Source organism: Manacus vitellinus, unplaced genomic scaffold (genome assembly GCF_001715985.3).
Source record: "Manacus vitellinus isolate BGI_N305 unplaced genomic scaffold, ASM171598v3 scaffold_32_pilon, whole genome shotgun sequence".
In the NCBI taxonomy this organism is placed as follows: Eukaryota; Metazoa; Chordata; class Aves; order Passeriformes; family Pipridae; genus Manacus; species Manacus vitellinus.
The window spans coordinates 7,018,284-7,039,334 of record NW_021940460.1 but is presented as its reverse complement, the minus strand read 5'-3'; the positions used below and the strand labels follow the sequence as shown (position 1 = coordinate 7,039,334).

The window sequence follows — 21,051 nt, the reverse complement described above, 5'->3', positions numbered from 1 at the left end:
GGGGCTGTCAGAGGTTCGAGGAGGTCCTGTTCATGAGGGGACCATGAGGGAGTTGCGGAGGGTCTCTGTAATGGGGTCTGCTGGGAGCGGGGGATTGGGGGGTCTTGGCTGTGAGGAGCTCTTAGTGGTTTGAGGAGGGGGACGGGGACCCTGAGGGAGTTGGGAATAAACAGGGAGGGGGGAGATGCTGTAGTGGAACTGGGGGGCATCTCTGATGGGAATTGGGGGGTCTTGGTTGTGACGGGACTGTCAGGAGTTCGAGGGATCCCTGTCGTGAGGGGATCCGGAGGGAATTGTGGGGGTATCTGTAATAGAATTGGGGAGCATTTCTGTAATGGGGTCCGCTAGGAGGGTCCCTGGTGAGAACTGGGAGGTCCTGACTGTGAGGGGTTCGAGGGGTCCCTGTCATGGGATCGGGTGCTGAGGGGGGAGCTGACCTGAGGGTTTTTTGGGGCACTGAAGGAGTCTGGGTGGTGCAATGGGGGCCTGTCCCTGTCAGGGAGGGGCTCTGAGGCACTAGGAAGGATCCCTGCTGTGGGGGGACCCAGGAAGCTGGTGGGGTCTGCCTGGGAGAGTGTGTGGGATCCTGGGGGGGTGTTTGGCAGTACCTGCTGGAGGATGCCCTGTGATTTGGGTGGGGGGTCCCCAGAGGGAGCACTGGGATGTTGCGGGGGGAAATCCTTCCTTGAGGGGACATTGAGTGGGGGTCCGTGTCATGATGGGACCTTGCAGTGTTGTTCCAGGGCTGTCCTGCTGTGTGTGGGCACTGAGGTGCTGGGGGTGTCCCTGTGAAGCAGGGACGGGGGGCAGCTCCTGCTGTATGGACCCCTGGGCTCCAGGGTGGGGTCCCTACAGCACAGAGCAGTGGGCGAGGTCTGGTGCCAGCAACACCCCCGATGCTGCTGATTTTGGATGATGTCAGGCAGTGGCACCGGCAAAGCTCTGGGTCCCCTGCCAACAGCAAGTTGGCTTTGCTGGGGAAGGGGAGCTGGGTGTGAGCACCCCCCTGGGGCAGCGCACTGCAGGCTTGTCCCTGGGGTGCCCATCTCATCCATCACGTCCTGCTGCTGCTTCCTTACCAGCACGTCACCTGGACTCTTGGTGGTGCTGACACTGGATGCAGGTGATGCCCATGAGGTGTGTGGAATGTTACCAGCAGCTGAGCTGGTGGCTGAGGTTGGGGTTAAATAAACCCCAAGTGAAATCTCCAGCGTCTGACTCAACCTGCAGCTGCTCCAACACTGCCAAAGCTCCCGACTGCACTTTGGCATGGACCAGGCTGCGGGTGGACAGGACTTAATTAATTATTGTTAGGTTAATTAGTTATTCTTAGGTGATGTAAGGGCTGGGAGCTTCACTCTGTGACAGACTGGGGCCAACTGCAGGGTAGCAACCAGCTTAGATACAGATGTTGATCACTTCAGGTGTCCTCCATCATGTCACATCCCCTTTGTTAGTGCTGGCCCAGCTTTGGGGCGGTTGCTGTGACCTTCAGACCTAAACTCACCCATGTGAACATCAAGGATGTGCCTCAGTCATGGCTCCGCTGCGCCTGTGGGACTACATTGTTGTGTTTTTGGAGCCAAAGTCTCCAGTGGATTGTGGCTGGTCTGTTATCAGTTCATCTCTCTCAGATGACAGACCTGTTACGGGAATTTCTGAGGAGATGCCAGGAACAGGCTGCAGTCCTGGAAACAAATATGCCCGCTGTGGGCATATTACAAACCACACCTGCCAGATTCCCGGAGCAGCAGTATTCCTTTCGGTTTCCTGGTCTCGTGCACATCTCTGCAGTTCCCAGTGGAATCTAGAGCTGATGTTGTGCTTCCCTCCAAAGAGACACCTGTCAAAATTGGCACCGCTTGGTGAAATGCCACATTTGTGGGAAGATTGGGAAGCTGTGCTCCAGGCGTGCCCTCAAGTCTTAAAGCTCAGGTTTGCTTCTGTTCAGTTGTGGAGTTTACAAGACACAGCTTGCAGGATGAGCCAGCAGGAATTTGTGGCATCTACTGGCAGTTCCAAGTATTGTGCATTCCCAAAGCCTGGAGCAGCGAGCCAAGGACACTCCTGGACGTACAGCCGTGTTCCGGGAAGGGTGCAGAGATCACCCCAGGCTCTGCCAGTCAGAATGGGGTTTGGAGCTGCCACCAGATGTGGTTTTCCTCTGCTCCTGCACAACTCGGTCTGCAGACACTTGCTGTCTCCTGAGGGCACCAGCTGGGAGCTTCAGGGGCACACGAGAGGTTGTGGGAGCTCTGCAGCTCCTCTGTGCTCTTGTGCAGAGCAACTGCCAGGGCATTAGTGGGAGGGTGTTGCTACAAGCAGTTGTAGTTCCAGGAACTTGAGTCATGTTCCTCCAAGGAAAACAGAAAGGACCTTGAGGGCCAGCATTAATTTGTATGATACAAAGTTGGATTTGAGGAGAGAGGAGAAGGGAAGAAGGAACCAATAATAATTACCAATAAACCAAAATAATATTAAATACATTTAAATTAATTTAAATCAAATATTACTAAAAACAGGCTTTTGCCTTGCAGTCTTGAATTGTCATACAGTTGTTATTTGAAAGTCTGCACTTTGTGGGAAGGCACCTCCAAATCATGAAGCCAGTTGAAAGTTTTCTTTATTATAAATTTAGCCTGTGCCCCTTGCCCTTTAGTCCTGGGCCTCCCCTGGCATGTGGGTGTTTTCTGGGGAGGGGTGTTCTTTCTTTTCACTTTCTTGTGAGATATTTGAGTTCCTCCAGTGTTCAAGGAGCAGCCAGCTGTGCCTTGGGAAAGTGGAGCTTCATAGCCTTATTTGGGAAGCTGCTTCCCGGGCAGGGCTCAGCTCTCTCTGCTGGCACTCACGTCCTTCCCCTGTTGAGCAACATCCATCTCCTTCTAAGAAACTGCACTCAGCTAAGTGATCCACCGGTGAATTGTGGGGCCCAGGCTTTGTAAGGATGCCCCACAGAGCCCTGCAGAGGCAATGATGATCTTCCCAAATTTTGGGTCTAACTTTGCTGGGTGATGTTTGGTGCAAGCTCTGAGGAGCCGTTGGCAGGCGCCTGGCGCATCATTGAGCCCGCTGCAAGCACAGCTGGAGCCAGTTGAGTTTTCAAGGAGATACACAAAGTACCTCTTCATCCTAACACCTAAATATTCCCACCAGCCAAATAGGCTGTGAAATGCTGGTTTTGGGTTACAGTCTGGTTGAATGCAGCTTTCATGGATCGATCTGCTGATTTTGAAATATAACGCTGTAATATTTCCACAGAGTTTCGTAATAAGGAAATATAATTTCTAACGGCCACGTTCGTCTTACAGTTACCAAACAGTGTTGCCCAAATCTCTGCAGTTGGGGCACTTTCCTTCTGGCTGTGGTGGGCTGCAGGATGGCACTGTGTGGGAGCAGTCCAGCAGCAGAGGAGCTCTGAGGGGAACACCTGGAGATACGTGGCAGGGAAAGGTTGGCCCAGCCCTCTGTGTTCCTGTGTGAGAAAAAGCTACTGCGTCAGCAAAAATTCAGGGTGTGAAAGGAGAAAGATCAGGGGAATGCAACCCAGCTAACCCAGCTGTATTTCCTAGGAGAACGCTGCAACACAACTATACATAATTGCTATGTCCAGCTAATCTGAGTCCCCCTTGGGTGAGCAGAAGTCAGCCTGAGAAATACACTCCAGCCCAGTTTCTCAAACTTTACTTTAGTGCACACCCTTTGGGGCTCCTTGGTGTCTGTCAGAGTAAAAAAAGAACTAGCAGTTAATTCTAGTTTTGTGTAGACATTTCCTGCTGCACCCCAGCAGTCAGGGGTAGTCAGCCTTTCCAGAGCCACCCTAAACTCTCCCATCCTGGTGTTGCATCCTTCTTATCCCTGCAAGAACTGATTGTGATTTTGAGACTGGTATTTTCATGGTATTGCTCTAAGTTGAAAGCTTGAAATAAAGATTTTTCGAGGCTTTGCAGTCCCTTCCTGCAAGAGACCTACAGTCCACAGTGCAAGGAGGAACTGGTTTCTCAGATACTATAAAATGAATATGAAACTGCCTGGAAAACCATTGCCAGGGAACTTGACAGTAGCTCACTGTTCAGCTGAAAGAATTTATCAAGTAAGTCCCTTGTTTTGGCTTGGATAATGGAATCGAGAATGTGCTTATTGAATTTGCAGAGAGTACTGAGCTGGGAATGGGTTTGAGAGCTTTGAAGAGCTGGATTAGAGTCAAAACAAACTCAGCAGATTGACCCAATGGGCTGAACGAAATCTGATGCAGTTCAGTAAGGAGAAATGCAGAGATTACACTGAGGTGAGAACAGTTGAGTGCATGAAAATGGAACGAGAAGGTCCAGGCTGTGTCCTGTGGAAAGATGAGGTGAGCGGCAAGAACCACCTGAGCCCTAAAGCTGGTGCAGTTCCAGCTTTATGTGAGGTTTTACCCTGTCTGTGTTCATGCCTTCAGTTCAAACTGTCCCCCAGGGTTGAGGTCGAGGTGTGTTCTACCTCTTGCACCAGGCAAGCTGTGTGCAGGAAACTTGTAGTGGCACTACAGATGGTTTTCTGCCAGGTTTAACTGAGCACTCCTGCAGGTTTCAGTTTGTCATTTTGGCAAGCCAAAAATCTTTCCCCACAGCTGGTTTCTCACTCCTTGTGATGCTCAGTGGTTGCTGACAGAGTGCAGCATCACAGCTGGTCTCAAGTCATGAGGTTACCAGTGCTCCAAAGGGCCTCTATGCAGCTCCTCTGTGATGTTTCATTCTCAGGAGGTAATTCTTCACCTTTTTGCAGGTGGTGGAGCTCCAGGTTTCCTTGTCAGGTGCTTGTTAAATCTCCAGGGCTTGCAAATTACTCTTTGGAAAGCATGGCAGGAGAGGGAGGTGGACAATAGCCTCAGGCCTTTCCTTTTAGTTTCCAAGAGGAATTCTGGGTAGTATCTCTGTGGTATTGTTTTGTAGCTTCATTGTGGTTTGTGTTCTTTGAGTTTCTGTTTACAAGTTGCTAAATGTGTTTTTAAACTCACTCTGTAGCATTGATACTCATTTAGTCATTTTGATATAGATTACATCCAAAACAAGATAACCAGCATAATCTGCTTTCGTCTGCTGCAGTGACCATCAAAGGCTTTTATGGATTCAAGCTCAGAACCCTGCATCTTTCTAAATTAATTTTTGTTAACCTTGTGCCATTTCTGCATGTGAACAAAGCCTAATTTATATGCACAGCGTGGCCTAAGAGCCAGACAGTGACTTTAGTCTGGGCCCTGCTTTAGGACATGATTTTCTTTATGTATGCCTTTGCTTTCCTCTCTCTCTGCATTATCTCTTTTGTCAGTAACTGTTTTCAATTATCAGTTTTTTCCTTGTCTGTCTGCACTCAGCAGCCTGTTTACCACGACCCAGTTTCGGAATGCTCGCCACTTCTTGCCAGAGAGGTGGTAACTCAGTGCCCAAGTTACGTGGGGAGAGCAAACAACACAGAGCTTGTTCAGATTGTCCCAGCTTGGATGTTTTGAGCCCTGTGTCCCTGTGACTGTTGGGGCTCACGTTCTTCCTTGCCCGCCATCCATCAGGGCAGCAGCTTCCTGCATCTGCTGAGAGCTCCTTTTATCCACCAACTCCCAAGCGATTAATCTTATTTCATAAGAAAAAAAAATAAAAAAAGCCCAAACAAACAGACAACATACTTTCTCCTGGCTCTGGGAATTCTTGCTTGAACATGGAACCCCTTTGGGAAGAGGCCAAGCTGGCTGGCAGCTCCCTGGCTATGAATCCTCCGTTTGTGGCCCCACAACAGTGCCCCGGAAGAGCACGGTGGATGTTTGTGGAAGTGGCCAAGCGACTGTGAGACCCAGGCTGCTGGAACAGTGGGCATATTATAGCTGGAAAAGGCAATTTCTCTGCCAAATCTTATTGTGCAAGAGGGTTTATTCTTTAGCCTTGCAAAGATTTCACTTTGTTGGTTCCTTTTTCGCTTGCTCTCTGAGAATTGAGAAAGAGGTGGCAGTGCTGCCATGGAAAATGAGCCCTCAGCTCCTTGCCTTACCAGAACAGAGCTCTGCTGCGCTCAGATGTCCAACGTGCATGAAAGCAACCAGCTGGCATCCTGCTCCTCATTAATGTGTTAGATTTCCCTGCTTTTTCTTATGCTTTGCACACTTTTTGACATATAATCTAGCTCAGTAGACCGTGTTGTGCAGCACCAGGAAGCAAATGTGGAGCTCGCTTTGGGTGTGATACTAAATAAGGTATCCCTTGCATTTCCTGCGGAAGAAAAAGAACATCTGTGTGAAGAGACATGTTCCTGTAGCAATGGTGGGTTTAGGGTGCAGAGCTTTCTCAGATTATTAAGAAACGATTAACAGAGTTGGGTAAAGACCACATAGACCCTGTGAAATAAAATACCCTTCTGTGTGGAGCTGCTTTTCCTGACTGCCAGGAACACCTCCCTTCCTGTTCTTGGAAAACAAGGGCCTGGCTGAAAGGCTGAGCTAACTGGGCTGACGTCCTCCAAGAAATGTTAAAGGCCTTGTGGTTGCTGCAGGATATTGTATCATCAGCTGCTGTAACACTTGCCTGGCTGAAATAGCCTTCCAGCTACAGGAAGAAGCCATCCAAAGGCTGGCTCAGAGGTGACGGAAGAGAATATTCCTCTAGTCTGGGGAGAACAGGAGATCTGAAAAAGTCTGTAAATTGTTTTCCCATTTGTGTTTAATTCCTACTGAAAAAGAAGGGTGAAGATTTGTAGATGGGGCTGATCTGCTGGTTTGTCAACCATCACATGGAAACCAGTGAAGCAGACAGTATCTGGCCAGCATCTGGTAGCAGGCAGTAGCTGGCTGACAGCAGATGATGGACAGACACTGGAGGATCAGTAGGAAGAGGAGGATGTGGAGGGCAGTCCCCTCTTGCTGGCGCACTGGCCTGGATGTGTGCTGCCTTTCCTTCTTCATTGTGACCTATTGCAGCAAACTTAGTAATGGTCACTTCTCTTGAAAGGTCTGCTGGCTTCCTGCTTCTCCCTTTCCCCTCCCACGACCCGAAGCTGCCACAGCCACGCTGTTTTCCGTGTTCCTGCTCTTCCCCTGTGCCTGCTCTGTCTTGCCTGCCTAGATCCATCCCACAGGGCTGGATCTGTCTGTTGCTCTGTTGGTACAGTGCTCACCTTCCTGAGGCCCTGGGGCACTGCTGTAGTAAGTGTGATTATGGATAACCTGGATAGCCGAGGAGGGAGGGAATTCTGGCTTAATCCTCCCAGCCTGCATCCTAACCGGGGAGCTGCAGAGCTCCTCTCTTCCCAGGCTGGTCACTGGCAGGGTGCTCTCTTGAAAGGCAGCAGGTGTCTTGTTCCTTAAATCAAAGGTATGGAAACCCAGACAGCATCTTCCAGCTTCACTGGGATCAATCTTAACTGTGTCAGAGGAGTTCTGGAGGCTGCCTGAACCCTGGGCACAGCCAGCTCTGAGATGGACCATCAAAGCATCAGGCACACGCTACTTGCACAAGCCAGAACTAGGAGGTATTTTGGGGGAGGTCAAGGGTTCTTCCCTTCTCCAGTGCTGGGAGCTTCTCTGGGAATTTAAGGGTGGTTTGCAGTGTGTGGTGAGGGAAAGGAAATGGATTTCTTATGTGGCTTTCCATAACAATTGACATCACAGCTGAAGATGTTGGAACATTTCCAACATTGATTCTGATTGCTAAAAGTGCTTAAACTGCTTAGCAAAACTAAAATAAAATCCTGGTTTGAAATACAGTCAGTTTCTGTGTGTTACTGTTCCTCATACTGAATTATTACAAATACTGTTTTATAAGACAGTTCCAAAAAAGGTTGCCTTGGGAAAACTGCCATGGGAAGCCCGTGGAGGTGAGGAAGAGCATTGGGTTCCTAAGTGGGCAGACTTATTGTGAAGTTGTTCTGCTCATGACTCATTCTGGATGCAGTTTTTCCCTGCACAAGAGCAATGTGCATGTGTATAATCCCAGTGTCTCTGTGCTCTCTGCTGTGCTGCAGGTGGCTGCTGTGGCTCTGATCAGAAGCAGTATGTGTATGGAGGCTGGGCTTGGGCTTGGTGGTGCATTACTGACACTCAGAGGTAAGGAGACCCCTGTTATTTATGGGTTTTTTTGGAGTAGGAATTAGGCAAAGCAATCCCAATGGGGCTGTCAGCAGTATCTTTAGGAACATGGGACTGGATATGAAACCATGGATGAGCATCAGAGTTCTCTGCTGACTGTTTGCATGGGGACAGCTGTGTGTACACAGTGCAAAAGACACAGAAAAAGAAATCTCATGCTTTCAGCTGAAGTACTTTTCAAATGGCCTCTCTGTCCACACCTCTCCTCAAACCCAGGGCAATCATGTTTGCTTGGGTTTTTTTCCTTTTTAGTTGTGGTTTTTTGTTTGGTTTTTTTTTTTCATAAAACTCATCAAACTGAGAGAGCCATAACCTGACTGGTCAGTGTGTTTCTTCCTGTGCTGGTGCAGTGAGTGCTGAAGAGGGAGAGAGCTCTGCTGACCTTCCCAGCTCTGAGGCTCTGGCAGAGGTGCTGGCAAGGGCACTGGGCTGGCTCATCCACGAGCTCACAAGAGAAGCCAAGTTCTGCCCAGTATGGCCCAACCCCTCACCCAGTAACAAACCTGTTTGTGGCCTGCAGTGCCCCCTCCTGCTCCTCAAGTCTCTCTTTCTAAAGATCTGCTGACTGCTCTCACCTTGGGAGCAGATTGTTCCGATTTAAAACCGTGGGACTGCCTTTCTCTCCCTTTTCTCAGTCATGGATTGTGCTTGCTGCTGCTTACGGTCTGCTCTCTGAGCTAACACGCTGTGGTAGTGCTCCTGTCCTGCTAATACAACTCTTTGTCTCTAGGATCTGTAGGAATGCTAACTCTCTCCCAACACATCCCTCATGCTCACCAATACATGCAGGCTTCCTCCATCTGTGTAAAAAAAATAACAGGGCAAAGGATAAAGATGTGACTTTTGGGTTTTGCACTGAGTGATGGGCAGAGGTTGTAGTTAACCCTTACTTGCCTGGTCTTCCAACCTCTTTTCCCTGTTCATGTGTTGCCACCAGCAGACAATTGAGCATGTTGCTGCCCTCACTCTGCAGATGATACACTGCTCACCTGGGAGTCATGCACCTTCTCTTGCTCCAAGGGATCTTGGCTGCTGCTGTGTTTAATCCAGACAAGCTTCATTCCCGAATTTTTGTGAGACATCTTGTTGGGAGAGCTGTTAATTGAACAAATGGTTCCTGCTCCTACTCTTCTTACGTGAGAAGTGCAGAGAACGATGTGGGACCTTGACCTGCTGAGTGCAGGAGGTAACAGATATATTTGGGAGGCTGATTTATTAAGTTAAGGATAGGCTGAATCCAGGGCCAAAACTGCTTGCCAGGAATGAGCTGTTATGTGGGAGAGATCTGGGCATTATTTAGCAAATGGGTCTCTTGACAGGTATTCCAGCACCCAGACAAATCTTTTACTTTAAAATCTATACCCCCGGTTCACACCACGGGATATGGGGCTTAATTCTCCCTTCGAAAACAGAGCCTTTCCCAAATGCCATAAGCTGTGCCCCAGATGGAGCCCACTGCATTAACATGAAGAGTGAGGCAGATTTCCTCCTCTGAAATTAGGACATTTTTTCTGGAACTGCCAGTGCTGCGAGCAAGAGAGACAGCAGCAATTGTGTTGCTGTCAGCGGCGTCCCGCCAGGTAGCACTAACCTGGGAACAAAAGGAACAGTTAGAGCTGGCAGGGTGCTGGGCACTTATTTTGCTGCAACCTTGAGCACTGGGGAAAAAACAAGGAAAACAAAACGCTGTCCTTGTTTAGGGATCAGAAATAAAAGCAGGGAGAGAGACAGCATGGTCTAATGTGCCTCTGGGGGAGCCAAATGGTGTTAATTCAGCTTCCCAGGACAGCACTTGGAAGCAGATTCTCTCCTCAATGCCTTAGCCAGGGGTGGGTAGCCAGGTCTCTGCCACTTTCGTTTTTCCTGGCCTCTCTTAAATATTGACATAGAAGCATCTAAATTATTACGAAAAGGAATTTTCTGTGTGCAAAGATTACTTCAACAGAGAATTCCAGCTGACTCCAGGCTGGCTGTCCAGGTGGGATAGATGGTTCAGTTTCATGTGCAGGGTGGAGATGAGACCCCAACCTGCCTATCCTCATTAAAAGAGGCAAGTGGATGGTGTAAACTCCCCACCAGAACTAGGAAAGCTGATCTGCCCCGTCATTATGGAGCCCTGGGAGTGGGCAGTGGGAGAAAGGCAAACTGAGCAGGGAAAAGCTGAAACCTGAAAGTCTCGTCTGTCCTTTGCAATGAGTGTCTTACTCTCTGGTAACTGCTTTGTGTATTTGCTGTCCTACCCTTATTCCTCGCTGCTCAGAGTGTCTTTGGAGGTTATGACCATCCTCTGTCGCTGCGAGAATGTTGAGACGTCGGAGGGGGTCCCACTGTACGTAACAGGGGTTGCACAGGTAATAATCCACCAGCTTCCTAACATCCTGTCTAACTGTTTGTCCCTCTGTTTTGAGCAGCAGCAGCAGCAGCAGCAGGATAACACAAAACCTAATGGTTTTCTAACGGGACAGAAATCTCAATACCCTCCTCTCCTTCCCCTTCTCCAGCACTTGCCCTGAGGCACTCCACAGTTTATAGGTAATGCAGACAGGTGCATCCTTGGCAAATCCCAAATTCAGCATTGCTGTACCTAAGATTTGCTCCTGCTGTAACCCTTTCCTTGCCAGCACTGTTTCCACTGTGTGCTTGGTGGAGAGCAGAAGGGCATCTGCTTTTGTGTGGAGGCACAGGCAGGCCAGGTTGGATTCTGTACAGGATTTGGGACAGGTGGGAAGGCAGGTTTTGTGTCGTTTCAAAAGGAAACCTGTACACGTGTAGGAAAATTGCAGCTGTACCTGGCTCTGCAGTTTTGGCTATGGATTTCCACTCAGCCCTTCTTCCTCCACATGGAGACAGTGCCCATTTTGGATGTCGTCACGTTTGAAAGTACAGCACAGAGACCTCGGATGAGCGGCAGCACACAGGACTGGCATTGGCACTGTGGGCAGTTATGAGCCAGCAATGACCCAACATCTCTGTGAACTGCCAGCTAAGCAGCAGCACAGCTTGGAAATCAAATTCAAAGTGTAGATTAGGTTTTCAGAAGGCTGAAATGCTACAGTATCTGATTAAAGCTCTGAATGCACATGGCAAAAAATGCCTGTGCACGTCCTGGACAGTGGGATCTGTTTTATCAGCTCCCGGTTTGCGTGCCAGTTTAATTAGGACAGTGGCCAAGGCAGGCATGAACTTGCAGGGATAGGTTTCAGCACTTCCAGCCAATCCTGGAGCGACTCAGCTTGCACACAGCAGCCCAGGGCAGCCCCTTCATGGTTCAGATGTTTGACCTAATGTTCACTGACACAAGCTCTCTGCCCTGTGGCTCCCTGTCCTGACTCCCAACGCCTTTCCGGCTCGTTATGGCTGACACAGGAGCTTCCTGAAACAGAGCCTGCCGTATCCAGGCATGTCTCTTGTTTTTACAGATTGTGACCTGCAGACTGCTGGGTCTGACCAGAGTACCTCATGCCCACCTTGGGTGACTGAGAAAGCTCTGGAGCTGCAGGATCTGTTCCTGGGTGCCTGATGCTCTACAGACCTGGCCTTAAAGAGCTGGAGACTCATTTCCATTTGCCTTTGGGTCATGGAAAACTGGAAAAATAGAGGGAGAGATGAACCAGATCAGGGGGTAGGTCTGTGGTAGTGCTAATCCAGGGCTACTTCTTGCAGCATCAGTGCCAGGTTCTGCCAAACACAGGGCTCCTGTGCAGCGAGTGGGAGCATCCCAGTTCCGTGCTGTGCTTTTAAACCAGTGACACCATCCTGCACTGCTGCGGCATTGGGCAGTGCAGCACAGCGAGCCTCTGACTGAGGGCCCTTTGGAATCCCAAAGCTGCCAGCTTCTGGCCCTTCACCTAGCCCAGCAGGAGGCAAAGGGTCACAGGATCATTTCCAGCCTTTGCTGATAAATTGCCTTTAAGCATTACGTGAAAATCTACTTCTTAGCCAGAGTGCCGTGTCTGTCTCCAATCACAGATATGCTCCCTCGGCTGCATTCTGTGCCTGTCTTGCATTACCTGTGAGGAGTGTGGCAGGTAGCCCGGGGCAGGAGATGCAAAGGGAAGAGGTGAGTGTGTGTAACCTGGAAACGTGCAAATATTTTACGTTTTTTGGCAGGATTTCCCTAGAGATAATGACGTTACAGCCCAGGTGTGAGGACGTAGAGACGGCGGAGGGGGTAGCTATAACTGTCACAGGTGTGGCACAGGTACAGTAACTCCAAAACATCATTTCAGGAATGCATGTCTCTAACTTACCTCTGGTTTTGCCCCTTAAGAGGTTGCTGTTGTCCAGGCAGAGAAGCCAACTGCTCTGAAACAAACCCTTGTGCAAAACCACGCTGTCCTTGTTGGTTCAAACACACTCCAGCATGTCCCGTGTGGTGATGGGGGTTGTGACCTCTTCTTCTCTCCCCATAATCATTTTTTTCTGGTATCTCATTTGTCCCTGTGGCAAATGAGGTGTGTGGGGGTGACTTGATGTGTTTGTGGAACGCTGATGTGCCACAATGCCCTTGGACCCATGTGTGACCCCACAGGACTGAGCTGTTCCCTCCAGAGATGGCATCGAGCATTATAGTGCTTTGTATTATTATTATTAGCACGTGGACCTTGTAATTCTTCATGGTGAGTTAAAGCTTAAAAAAAATAACTTAGTCCCTCCAGGCACTAAGATTTGCGTGTGAAATTTCTGGCTTGAATTGAATTTTGATTCTCTCCAGCCTTCTTCAAATGTAAGCACCAGCTCTTGCTGCTTGTGACAGCACACTGAACCCTTCTGGGAGTCTGAGGTCTGCTGCCCTGGTACAGTCTGTCCTTGTGCCCAAGTCACACCCCGGGGAGGATGCTGGGAGGGAATTGTTAGCTTTTGAGCGAATTTGGCCCCGTGAATAGGCAGCTGCATGGTTTGAGAATTGCTCCTGACAGCTCATTCTGGGTGTATAAACCAAGAGTGGCTCTCAGTGCACACAGGGCTGTGGTCACCGTGTGTCCGAGGCATGTCCAGGTGTGTTATCACAGGAGAGGTGGCTGCCATATTCCCTGTGGGGAGCTCTGGAGCTGAGGGTAGCTGCTGAGTGGCACAGTGATGTGACCAAAATCCCTCATGGCTCAGAAGGCTCCCCCAGGGAACACCACTATGGTGCTGCTGCAGCCCTTTTGAGACCAAGCGCTTGACAGATTTCCCCCAGTGCTCCCAGAGCAGCAGGTTCCTCCTGAGTTCATTGGTTTGCTCTGAGCTGATGCTGCAGGGGAGCTGTGTTTGTATGTATGTGAGGGTTTGAATTCAGCCAGGAGCAGTTTCTGGATTGTCACATGTGACAGAAGGGCTGGGCATGACCGTGACTCAACAGCAGATAATCCATCATCCTCCTGCTGTTGGGAAACAGGGATACATGCAAGAGCACCAGCATGGGAGCCAGCATCTTGGGCAAGTCCTGACATTGATGATGTGAACCATCCTTGGTTTCATCTTATCAGTACTGTATATCCACCTTTCAGTTGTTTTCCAGTTCTTTATATCCATTTAGCTGCTAAGGTGTCACATAATCCCAGTGATCTTTGCATGGTTGGCAAAATATGTGCACCCATGGCTCACTTCACACTTATTTCTTAAATCTGTAGGCTTTTCCTTCTGTTTCAGTGAAGGCAGCATTCCCTTTTATCCTAGTTTTGGGACATCCCTCCATTGCCTGCCTAGGCTGGGTGGTGTGTGGTAGCAGAGAGCTGGATCACCAGGTGCCTTGATTCAAAAATGCAACTCTCAGTTCATCTCATTGATATTACTCTCTCTTCCCACTGTTCATTTTTTTTGCTGTCAGTTAATTTTAAAGGTGAGAGGCAAGGAATTGCCTCACAGAAAGCAGGATTGAGGCTCTTGGGGATATGCATGGCACAGGTTACCTTAATTTTGCAGAAGTACTTTTGAGGCAAACATTTTTCCTTTTAGAGCTTGAGCAAAAAAGGAAAACAAATTATTTCTAGAGAAAGAGCTTTTAGAGTTTTTTCTGTAATGATAGAAGTGGTTAATGTGCATAAGGATGCTGTTCTTTTCTTGAAGAGGGATGTAATGAGTGCTCACCAGTAGCCTCCTTTCTGTGTTGGCTGGGTGCTGGGATGTGCTGGGATGCTGCTGCCTTAGGCCAATGCTGGGCTCCACATCCTTCTGTACCATTTTCCTGAGCCTCAGGCTAATTGGATTGTCTCGACCGGCCCCTCACTGCGAGTGCAGCTGGCTGGAGCTGGAGCGGGGTGCGGCGGTATCGATCCTCCACACCGGATTGTTGGATGGAGACTCTGATTCCCTGCCAGCTGAGTCCTCTCCCTCTGATGGGAATGACATTTGAAGAAGCGCCGAGTGTTGCAGTGCCCTGCCTGAAATCCTGCAAACACGCTGAGCACAAATTACTCAACCCCTGTTTCTTTTGTGCAGCCTTTGCTGTGGAGGTTGGTGTCCATATTCTGCACAGAGCCAGGCTCTGAGCTGTCCAGGGCTCAACAGTGTAAACTGGCTGCCTTTATTCAGAGGCTAAACCATTCCTTGCTCCTAAGTACCGCAGGGATCCTCCTAACAAACATCCCACTCTGTGCTCTGTCCTCCCCGCAGCTCCCGAGGGTGGGGATTGTTTAGAGAAGTGGAATTGCTGGCAGATGCACACCATAAATGTTGCTGCTGAGTCTAATTGGTTTTGATACTTGCAAAAACCTTGTGGAGGGCTCACACTCCTGGGTGCAGCTCCACAGCAGCTCTCCCAACTCCCCCTTGTGTGGGAAGAGCACACTGCTGGGTGCAGGGATGAGAAACCGCTGGGGCTTGACCCCAAAAGGATCCCAGAGGTTTTGGGACAATGCAGAAGAGGATTGCCATGCTTAGCTGTGATTCAGTGTGGCATTTTGACTGAGAGATCCCACCTGGGAAGCAGCATTAGGAAATAGGGTCAGCCCAGGTTGATGTTTCTTCATGTTGTGAGGGACAGGGTTGTGGCATGTGAATCTTGGCCAGCTCACCACATCTAATAAGGTCCACCTCCTCTCCCCCTAGAAGGTGATGCTCCATCCCAGTTGTCCTGCTCTTTGGCAGTGTGGGGGCCAGGTGCTGCTGTTTGGCTCCGGAGGGATCATTTTGGATGAGTGGACTGTCAAACAAGGCTTTCTCAAGAAATAGTTGTGTTGCTTTTGCCAGCTGGAAGCGCTCTTGTAGGTGTCAGGATGAGGTCTGTAGGCTGTGAGCCCCTCAAGAGTGTGCACTGGGACCCTTGGAGGGCCCCTGTGGTGCAGTTGAGGCTTTGGAATTCTCTGAGCCAGGTCCAGCCAGGGCCCTTGGGGCAGGACATGGGGTACCACCAGCCCCTTGTGGGACAGGAAACACTGCCCAGCCCAGCCGTTTCCATGAGAGGGTGCTGTGGGACTTGGAGATCTGTGTGGCTGCAGTGGCACTGCTCCCTTCTCTGGTGCTGTGGGACCTGGAGGTCTGTGTGGCTGTAGTGGTATTGCTCCCTTCTCTGGTGTTGCCAGGCACAGGGACACCTATATGTCCAGGCTTTGCCTGAGCCCTCACACTGGACATGGCCACCAGGAGCTGTCACCTTGGTGGGTTGTAGCTACTTGTAGCTGTGTGCTGTAGAGCTCTGTGAGCACAGATCTCTGCTGCCTAACACACCTCACAGGGGTTTGTAACCCACTTTGCCTTTAAAAAGCAGCCCCGTGACCAGCAGGACCCTGGCTTGTCTGGAATGGGGATGTTTTTACACCTGGCTCTGACAGTGGGAGGTGAAAGAGGTGGCTGTGTCCCATCTCTGGGGATCACCACCAGACTGACCATATGGAGCAGAACAGCCAAGTCCTGGCCATGACACACTGGGGACACCTCAAAGGACAGCCAGGAGCTCCTTGCCCCAGGCAGGACAAGCCCGTGTGCTGTGGCCATATTGTCTCATCTCTCCTTCAGGGAACACTGAATGGAGCCCCTGTTTTAAGCTGCTCCTTGGGCACATCAGACTCTTTCTCGTTCTCTGCCTTTCCTGGCTCAGAAAAATTAATTCTAGTGAAGGAGGAGGAAGAGAAAGGTAACGAAATGGGCTTTGGCCAGGAGTGGTAATAGCAAGCCCTCTCCTGGTGCTGGTGTTGGTGCAGTGACTGAACTGGTAGTTCAGGGCTCTTGGTAGGATTTCCATCAGATGGGACAGGTAGAGCCAGGCTCTGTCCCCACTGCTGTGGGACAGATGGCTGGAGGGAGCACCTCTTCACGCTGAGATGCTGTCAGGGTTTGGAGAGATGTGTGCCCTGGCTGCTGGTGTGTGCCTGCAGCAGGGCTGTCCCCCACAGCAGTGAGCAGGGGCTCGCTGGCTGGTCCAGTGACCTGGCTCAGTGTGGAGGGGGCTCAGCGTGATCCCTTGAAGCATCAGTAGCACGGGGGCCTGGCAGCCTGGTGGTGGTACTGCTGCTTCTGCTGCTGCTGCTGTAGAGTGCCTGGACAGGCACCTTCAGTCCCTTTGGTTTTGTCTCCTGTCTCTAGGTGAAGATAATGACCGAGAAGGAGCTCCTGGCTGTGGCCTGTGAGCAGTTCTTGGGGAAGAACGTGCAGGATGTGAAGAACGTGGTCCTTCAGACGCTGGAGGGACACCTGCGCTCCATCCTAGGTGCGGAGGCACTCGTGCCCTGAAGGCATCTGGAGTGGCTTTGTCCCTCCTCAGCTGGCTGGCCCCAGTGGTATCGCTGCCACTGCAGCTGCCACACGGGACCTGCCTCTGCCGACTGCAGAGGTGGCATCTCCCCTCCAGCAGCTCCTGCTGTGCACTGTGATAAATGACTTTTCAGTGCCTGCAGTAAGAGATGTCTGAGTCCTTTGTGGGTTACAGGTAGCATGTGTGGGTGGTGGTTGCACTTGTGAGACTGAGATGTTGATACCACTGCAGGGGCAGAGGATTATAGCCTTGTGCCCAGGCCTCAAGAGATAAGGGACAACAAGGATGTTGCTGAGCTTAGACCCATGTCATTGTGTGTTACCTGTTCCAAATAAAGTGCTTCACCTTCCTTCCCCCTGCAGGGACCCTGACAGTGGAGCAGATCTACCAGGACAGGGACCAGTTTGCCAAGCTGGTGCGGGAGGTGGCAGCCCCTGACGTGGGTCGCATGGGGATCGAGATCCTGAGTTTCACCATCAAGGTACACCCAGACATCGGGCACTGCACTATGGACAGAGCTGTAGGAGCAGCAGGGCAGAGCCTGGCTCTGGCTTCTCTGCTGCAGCTGGCTGGAAGGCTCCAGCTGACAGCCTGCCCCAGCCCTCCGGGAGTTTCCATGACAGCCGCCGCAGCATGTCCTGTATCCAGGCAGCTGGGCCAAGAGCACCGGGTTAGCTGCCTCTGTAAACAGGCTCGTGGAGAGAGCTGGCTGATAACCCAGCCTCCAGGGAGTCGAGGGAAGATGTCGGGAGAGCCTGCCTCCCCCTGCCCTGCCTGTTTGTGTGGATCAGCTGACATGGCGCGTTCTGACCTCGGCCTGACCGCATGAGTGGCTGCCCAGAGCTTCAGCGGGGAGGGAGCAAGATGGAGTCGCTTGTTTGAAGTGGTTGTGACTTATTCTCTCCTCCCCAGGATGTCTATGATAAAGTGGATTACCTGAGCTCCCTGGGGAAGACTCAGATTGCAGCTGTCCAAAGGGATGCAGACATTGGAGTGGCAGAAGCCGAGCGGGATGCTGGCATTCGGGTGAGTCCGGAGATGTGCCAGCCTTCCCCGGAGCAGCCTGTTTAGCTCCAACTGCACACCCTGAAGCTCTGCTTTCTTTTCCCTCTCCGCAGGAGGCAGAGTGCAAGAAAGAAATGATGGATGTCAAGTTCATGGCAGATACCAAAATAGCAGATTCCAAACGGGCATTTGAATTGCAGAAAGCTGCCTTCACTGAGGAGGTCAACATTAAGGTGAGAGTGTCCCACAGCCCACCACTGTTCCCTGGAGGGTTTGTGATGGTGTTGATGGCTCTGGGCTTGTCAGATTCTTTCTCCTACATCTATTAGGAGAGTTGAAAGTGGAGAACCTGGGACTGTGTGTCACTGTGTGAGCTCTTGCAGCAGATTCCTCTCCTGTTTGCAGAAATTTGGTGGGACTAGGAGGAGAGGAAAGGGTAGGGAGGGTCATCCAGGCTGAACCTGGAGCTGGTTGGGCTCAAGTGGTGTGGGAAAAGTGCACAGGGAAGGACAGCACTGAATATTGGGATGTCACCCCTGGGAAGAGGTTCAGTAGCAGGAGCCGTGTTTGGTTTTAGGTCCTGCCAAGGGCCCTTATGTCTGTGCACAGGAGCTCGTGGCCCAGACCCCTCTTCTCCTCTCCCCCCTGTGCAGACTGCAGAGGCCCAGCTGGCCTACGAGCTGCAGAGCGCCCGGGAGCAGCAGAAGATCCGTCAGGAGGAAATCGAAATCGAGGTGGTGCAGCGCAAGAAGCAGATCGATGTGGAGGAGAAGGAGGTGATCCGGATGGAGAAGGAGCTGATGGCCACCGTGAGGCAGCCGGCCGAGGCCGAGGCCTATCGCATCCAGCAGATCGCTGAGGGAGAGAAGTGAGTGAGCCCCTGACCTGAGCTGGGAGCACAGTGCTGCCCCAGCTCGTGGGCTCTCTGCAGAGATCTGGGCTGCTACAGCATTGGATTTCCTTTTCCAGGGTGAAGCAAATCCTCCTTGCTCAGGCGGAGGCAGAAAAGATCCGCAAGATTGGAGAAGCAGAGGCTTTTGTGATCGAGGCCATGGGGATGGCAGAGGCTGAGGGGCTGAAGCTGAAAGCAGAAGCGCTCCAGCAGTATGGAGAAGCTGCCAGGCTGGCTCTAGTGCTGGATGCACTGCCTGAGGTGAGGAGGGAGCAGCTTTCCCCTGCCCTGGGCAAGCACTGGGGAGCTCCCAGGCTGGGCCAGGTCTCCTGCGAGCACAGCAAGGCCCTGTGTGATGTGTAGGGATCTTGCCCAGTGGGCTGCTGACCAGTTCCTTGACTCTCTGCTCATTCCACCCTCCTTCCCTGCTTCCCTAGATCGCTGCCAAAGTGTCTGCTCCCCTCTCCAAAGTGGATGAGATTGTTATTCTCAGCGGAGACAATAACAACACCATGTCCGAGGTGAACCGTCTGCTGGCTGAGATTCCCACCTCCGTGCGCGCCCTCACTGGTGTGGATCTCACAAAGGTGAGCTGGGCACTGGCAGCTGGCAATGCCAAAAGCTCCTAGGGCACAGGGACTTGCCTGGAAGCTTTCAGCCTCTCAGGGAACCTGCCCTTCCCCAGCCCTGCCCACCACAGAGTGCAGGCAGCTCCCTGCCTCCCTCTCCTCCAGCCCTAACAGCTTCTCTCTTCCCCTCCTGCAGCTTCCCCTGTTCCAGAAAGCCACCGGGGCCAAGGAATGAGGTTGGCCAACCCAAAGCTAGTGAAGATCACTCCCTGTTATGCACTCAGACATCAACTGCCTTCGACACGTGGGAATTCCTTTTATATCAAAGACAATCTGGTTTTCATTTGTAACTGGTGCCTTATTTTGTAGGGCCAGAAAGATGCATGTCCTGTCTGCTGCTCTTTTTATTCTAAGGGTGGGGGGAATTTATTTTGTAATTAACTATGTATTGTCTCAGGCCAATCCCTCCCAGATATGACTGGCAGCTTGTCTGGTGTTGCAGTCCCGGTGCCTTGCTGTTCTCTGCCCTCAGGTGAGCGCCCAGAGCTCGGGGCAGAGGCTTGGTGGGATGTGGAGCTGTAGGAAGAGAACAGCCAGGACCCCCTGCTCTCCCTCAGTGACCCTCCTGGGCACTGCCCCAGCCCTGTCTCCCATAGCTGTCCCTGTGGCTGGCTCTCCCTGTCCCAGTGTCTCACCCCCAGTGCCCCTGCAGTGCCAGCAGCCCTGCCCAGGCTGGGCTTCCCAGAGGTGGCAGTCACCCCCCAGGAGAGTGACAATCCAGCACTGCCAGTGGTGCTGCCCACTCCCATGCTACTTCCCCTTGAGGAAGTTTCCTTGTGGGATCTGGAGCGGGGAAAGCTCTGAGGGGCAGAGGAGCCCAGCTCAGCCATGGTGAGATCCCACCACCAGGAATACCAAAAAGTAGTGCTGTGCCAAAGCCACCTGTCCCCTAAGAGGGCAGGGAAGCCACTGCAGCTGCTGTCCCTGGGTGCTGTGGTACATCCTGACCCCACAACCACTAAAACTGTGGGTCAGAGGTGGGGGGGACCAGCAGGACACTTGAGTGGGGACAGGCTCCTCCTGTACAGCTGCCTGGGGACCAGTGGCCCTGTGGCTGGGTGCTGGCCAGGACCTGCCCCAGCAGGTAGTGCAGGAACCCCTACCTCACTCCCTCCCCCTGCCTCTTATGGCCAGTGGCTTTGCTGCCTTGTGACAATGTGAAAGGGGTTGTCCCGTGTGTGTCTGTCCTCCCTGCAGTGCCACCAGGGCCCAGGCTGGCCCATGTCCCTTCCCCGCCTGTCTTGATGCCTGTGCTCGATGTGGCTGTTACAGCCAGACCCGTGTGAGGTCAGCCTGGCGCTGCTGGTGAGGTCAACCTGCGCTGTGGTGGGGTTTTGGGGGTCCCTCCACTGGCTCCTGCACCCCTTAGCTCGGTGCTGGTTGCCATAGAGTGGGGAAAGGTCCCTCTCCACCGTCCCGGGGGACAGCCAGTCCCTTTGCCAGGAGTGACCCACTGCAGAGGGGTGGGTGCTGCGGGGCCCCCCATCCCCTCCCTGCGGCCGGGGCGGGGGGACTGGCGTTATCAGCCCCCGGCTGGTGCCGGCCCGCGGGCGGTGGGTGCAGATCTGGCGCTGGCCAGCAGGCGTGCCGGGCCGGGCCCTGTATCTGCATGTGCCTGCGCCTGCCGCCCGCTGCTGTGAGATAATAAACCCGTGTCACCTCCCGCCTGGGCTCTGTCTCGTGCCTCGCGCCCGTCTCTCCTGCCCCAGCACCCCCAGGATTGGGCTGGCCGGGGGCTGCTGGT

General features: G+C 52.0%; 2 protein-coding genes across 5 annotated transcripts in view; both read left to right on the top strand.

Moving 5' to 3' along the window:
* Positions 1-8,069, top strand: part of DHRS13 (dehydrogenase/reductase 13) — a 12,806-nt gene extending 4,737 nt beyond the window's left edge. The window contains exon 4 of the mRNA XM_029961283.1: positions 7,984-8,069. Within this exon, the coding sequence (XP_029817143.1) occupies positions 7,984-8,069 (86 nt within the window). The remainder of the gene's footprint in view (positions 1-7,983) is intronic.
* On the top strand, positions 7,953-20,856 carry FLOT2 (flotillin 2). Of its 4 annotated transcripts, XM_029961346.1 has the most exons (12): positions 7,977-8,065; positions 10,368-10,487; positions 11,474-11,611; positions 12,218-12,308; positions 16,613-16,736; positions 17,144-17,262; positions 17,694-17,807; positions 17,900-18,019; positions 18,440-18,654; positions 18,756-18,939; positions 19,116-19,265; positions 19,444-20,856. In XM_029961346.1, exons 2-12 carry the CDS (start codon positions 10,384-10,386, stop codon positions 19,480-19,482), a joined length of 1,398 nt encoding a protein of 465 aa, XP_029817206.1. In that variant the 5' UTR covers positions 7,977-8,065; positions 10,368-10,383; the 3' UTR covers positions 19,483-20,856. The 4 variants fall into 4 exon arrangements, with proteins under 4 accessions (XP_017932255.1, XP_017932256.1, XP_029817206.1 ...); XM_018076766.3 differs by lacking the exons at positions 10,368-10,487; positions 11,474-11,611 and having other exon boundaries at positions 7,953-8,065; positions 19,444-20,853; XM_018076767.3 differs by lacking the exons at positions 10,368-10,487; positions 11,474-11,611; positions 12,218-12,308 and adding an exon at positions 12,077-12,167 and having other exon boundaries at positions 7,970-8,065; positions 19,444-19,690.
* Positions 20,857-21,051: the final 195 nt, after the last annotated feature.

What these genes read in the sequence shown, in the direction of transcription:
- FLOT2 (XM_029961346.1), top strand. Translation starts at nt 10,384, where the DNA reads ATGACCATCCTCTGTCGCTGCGAGAATGTTGAGACGTCGGAGGGGGTC. An exon ending in CTGAGGAGGTCAACATTAAG is followed by an intron (nt 18,020 to 18,439) that starts GTGAGAGTGTCC and finishes CCCCCTGTGCAG; the next exon opens with ACTGCAGAGGCCCAGCTGGC. An exon ending in CAGATCGCTGAGGGAGAGAA is followed by an intron (nt 18,655 to 18,755) that starts GTGAGTGAGCCC and finishes TTCCTTTTCCAG; the next exon opens with GGTGAAGCAAATCCTCCTTG.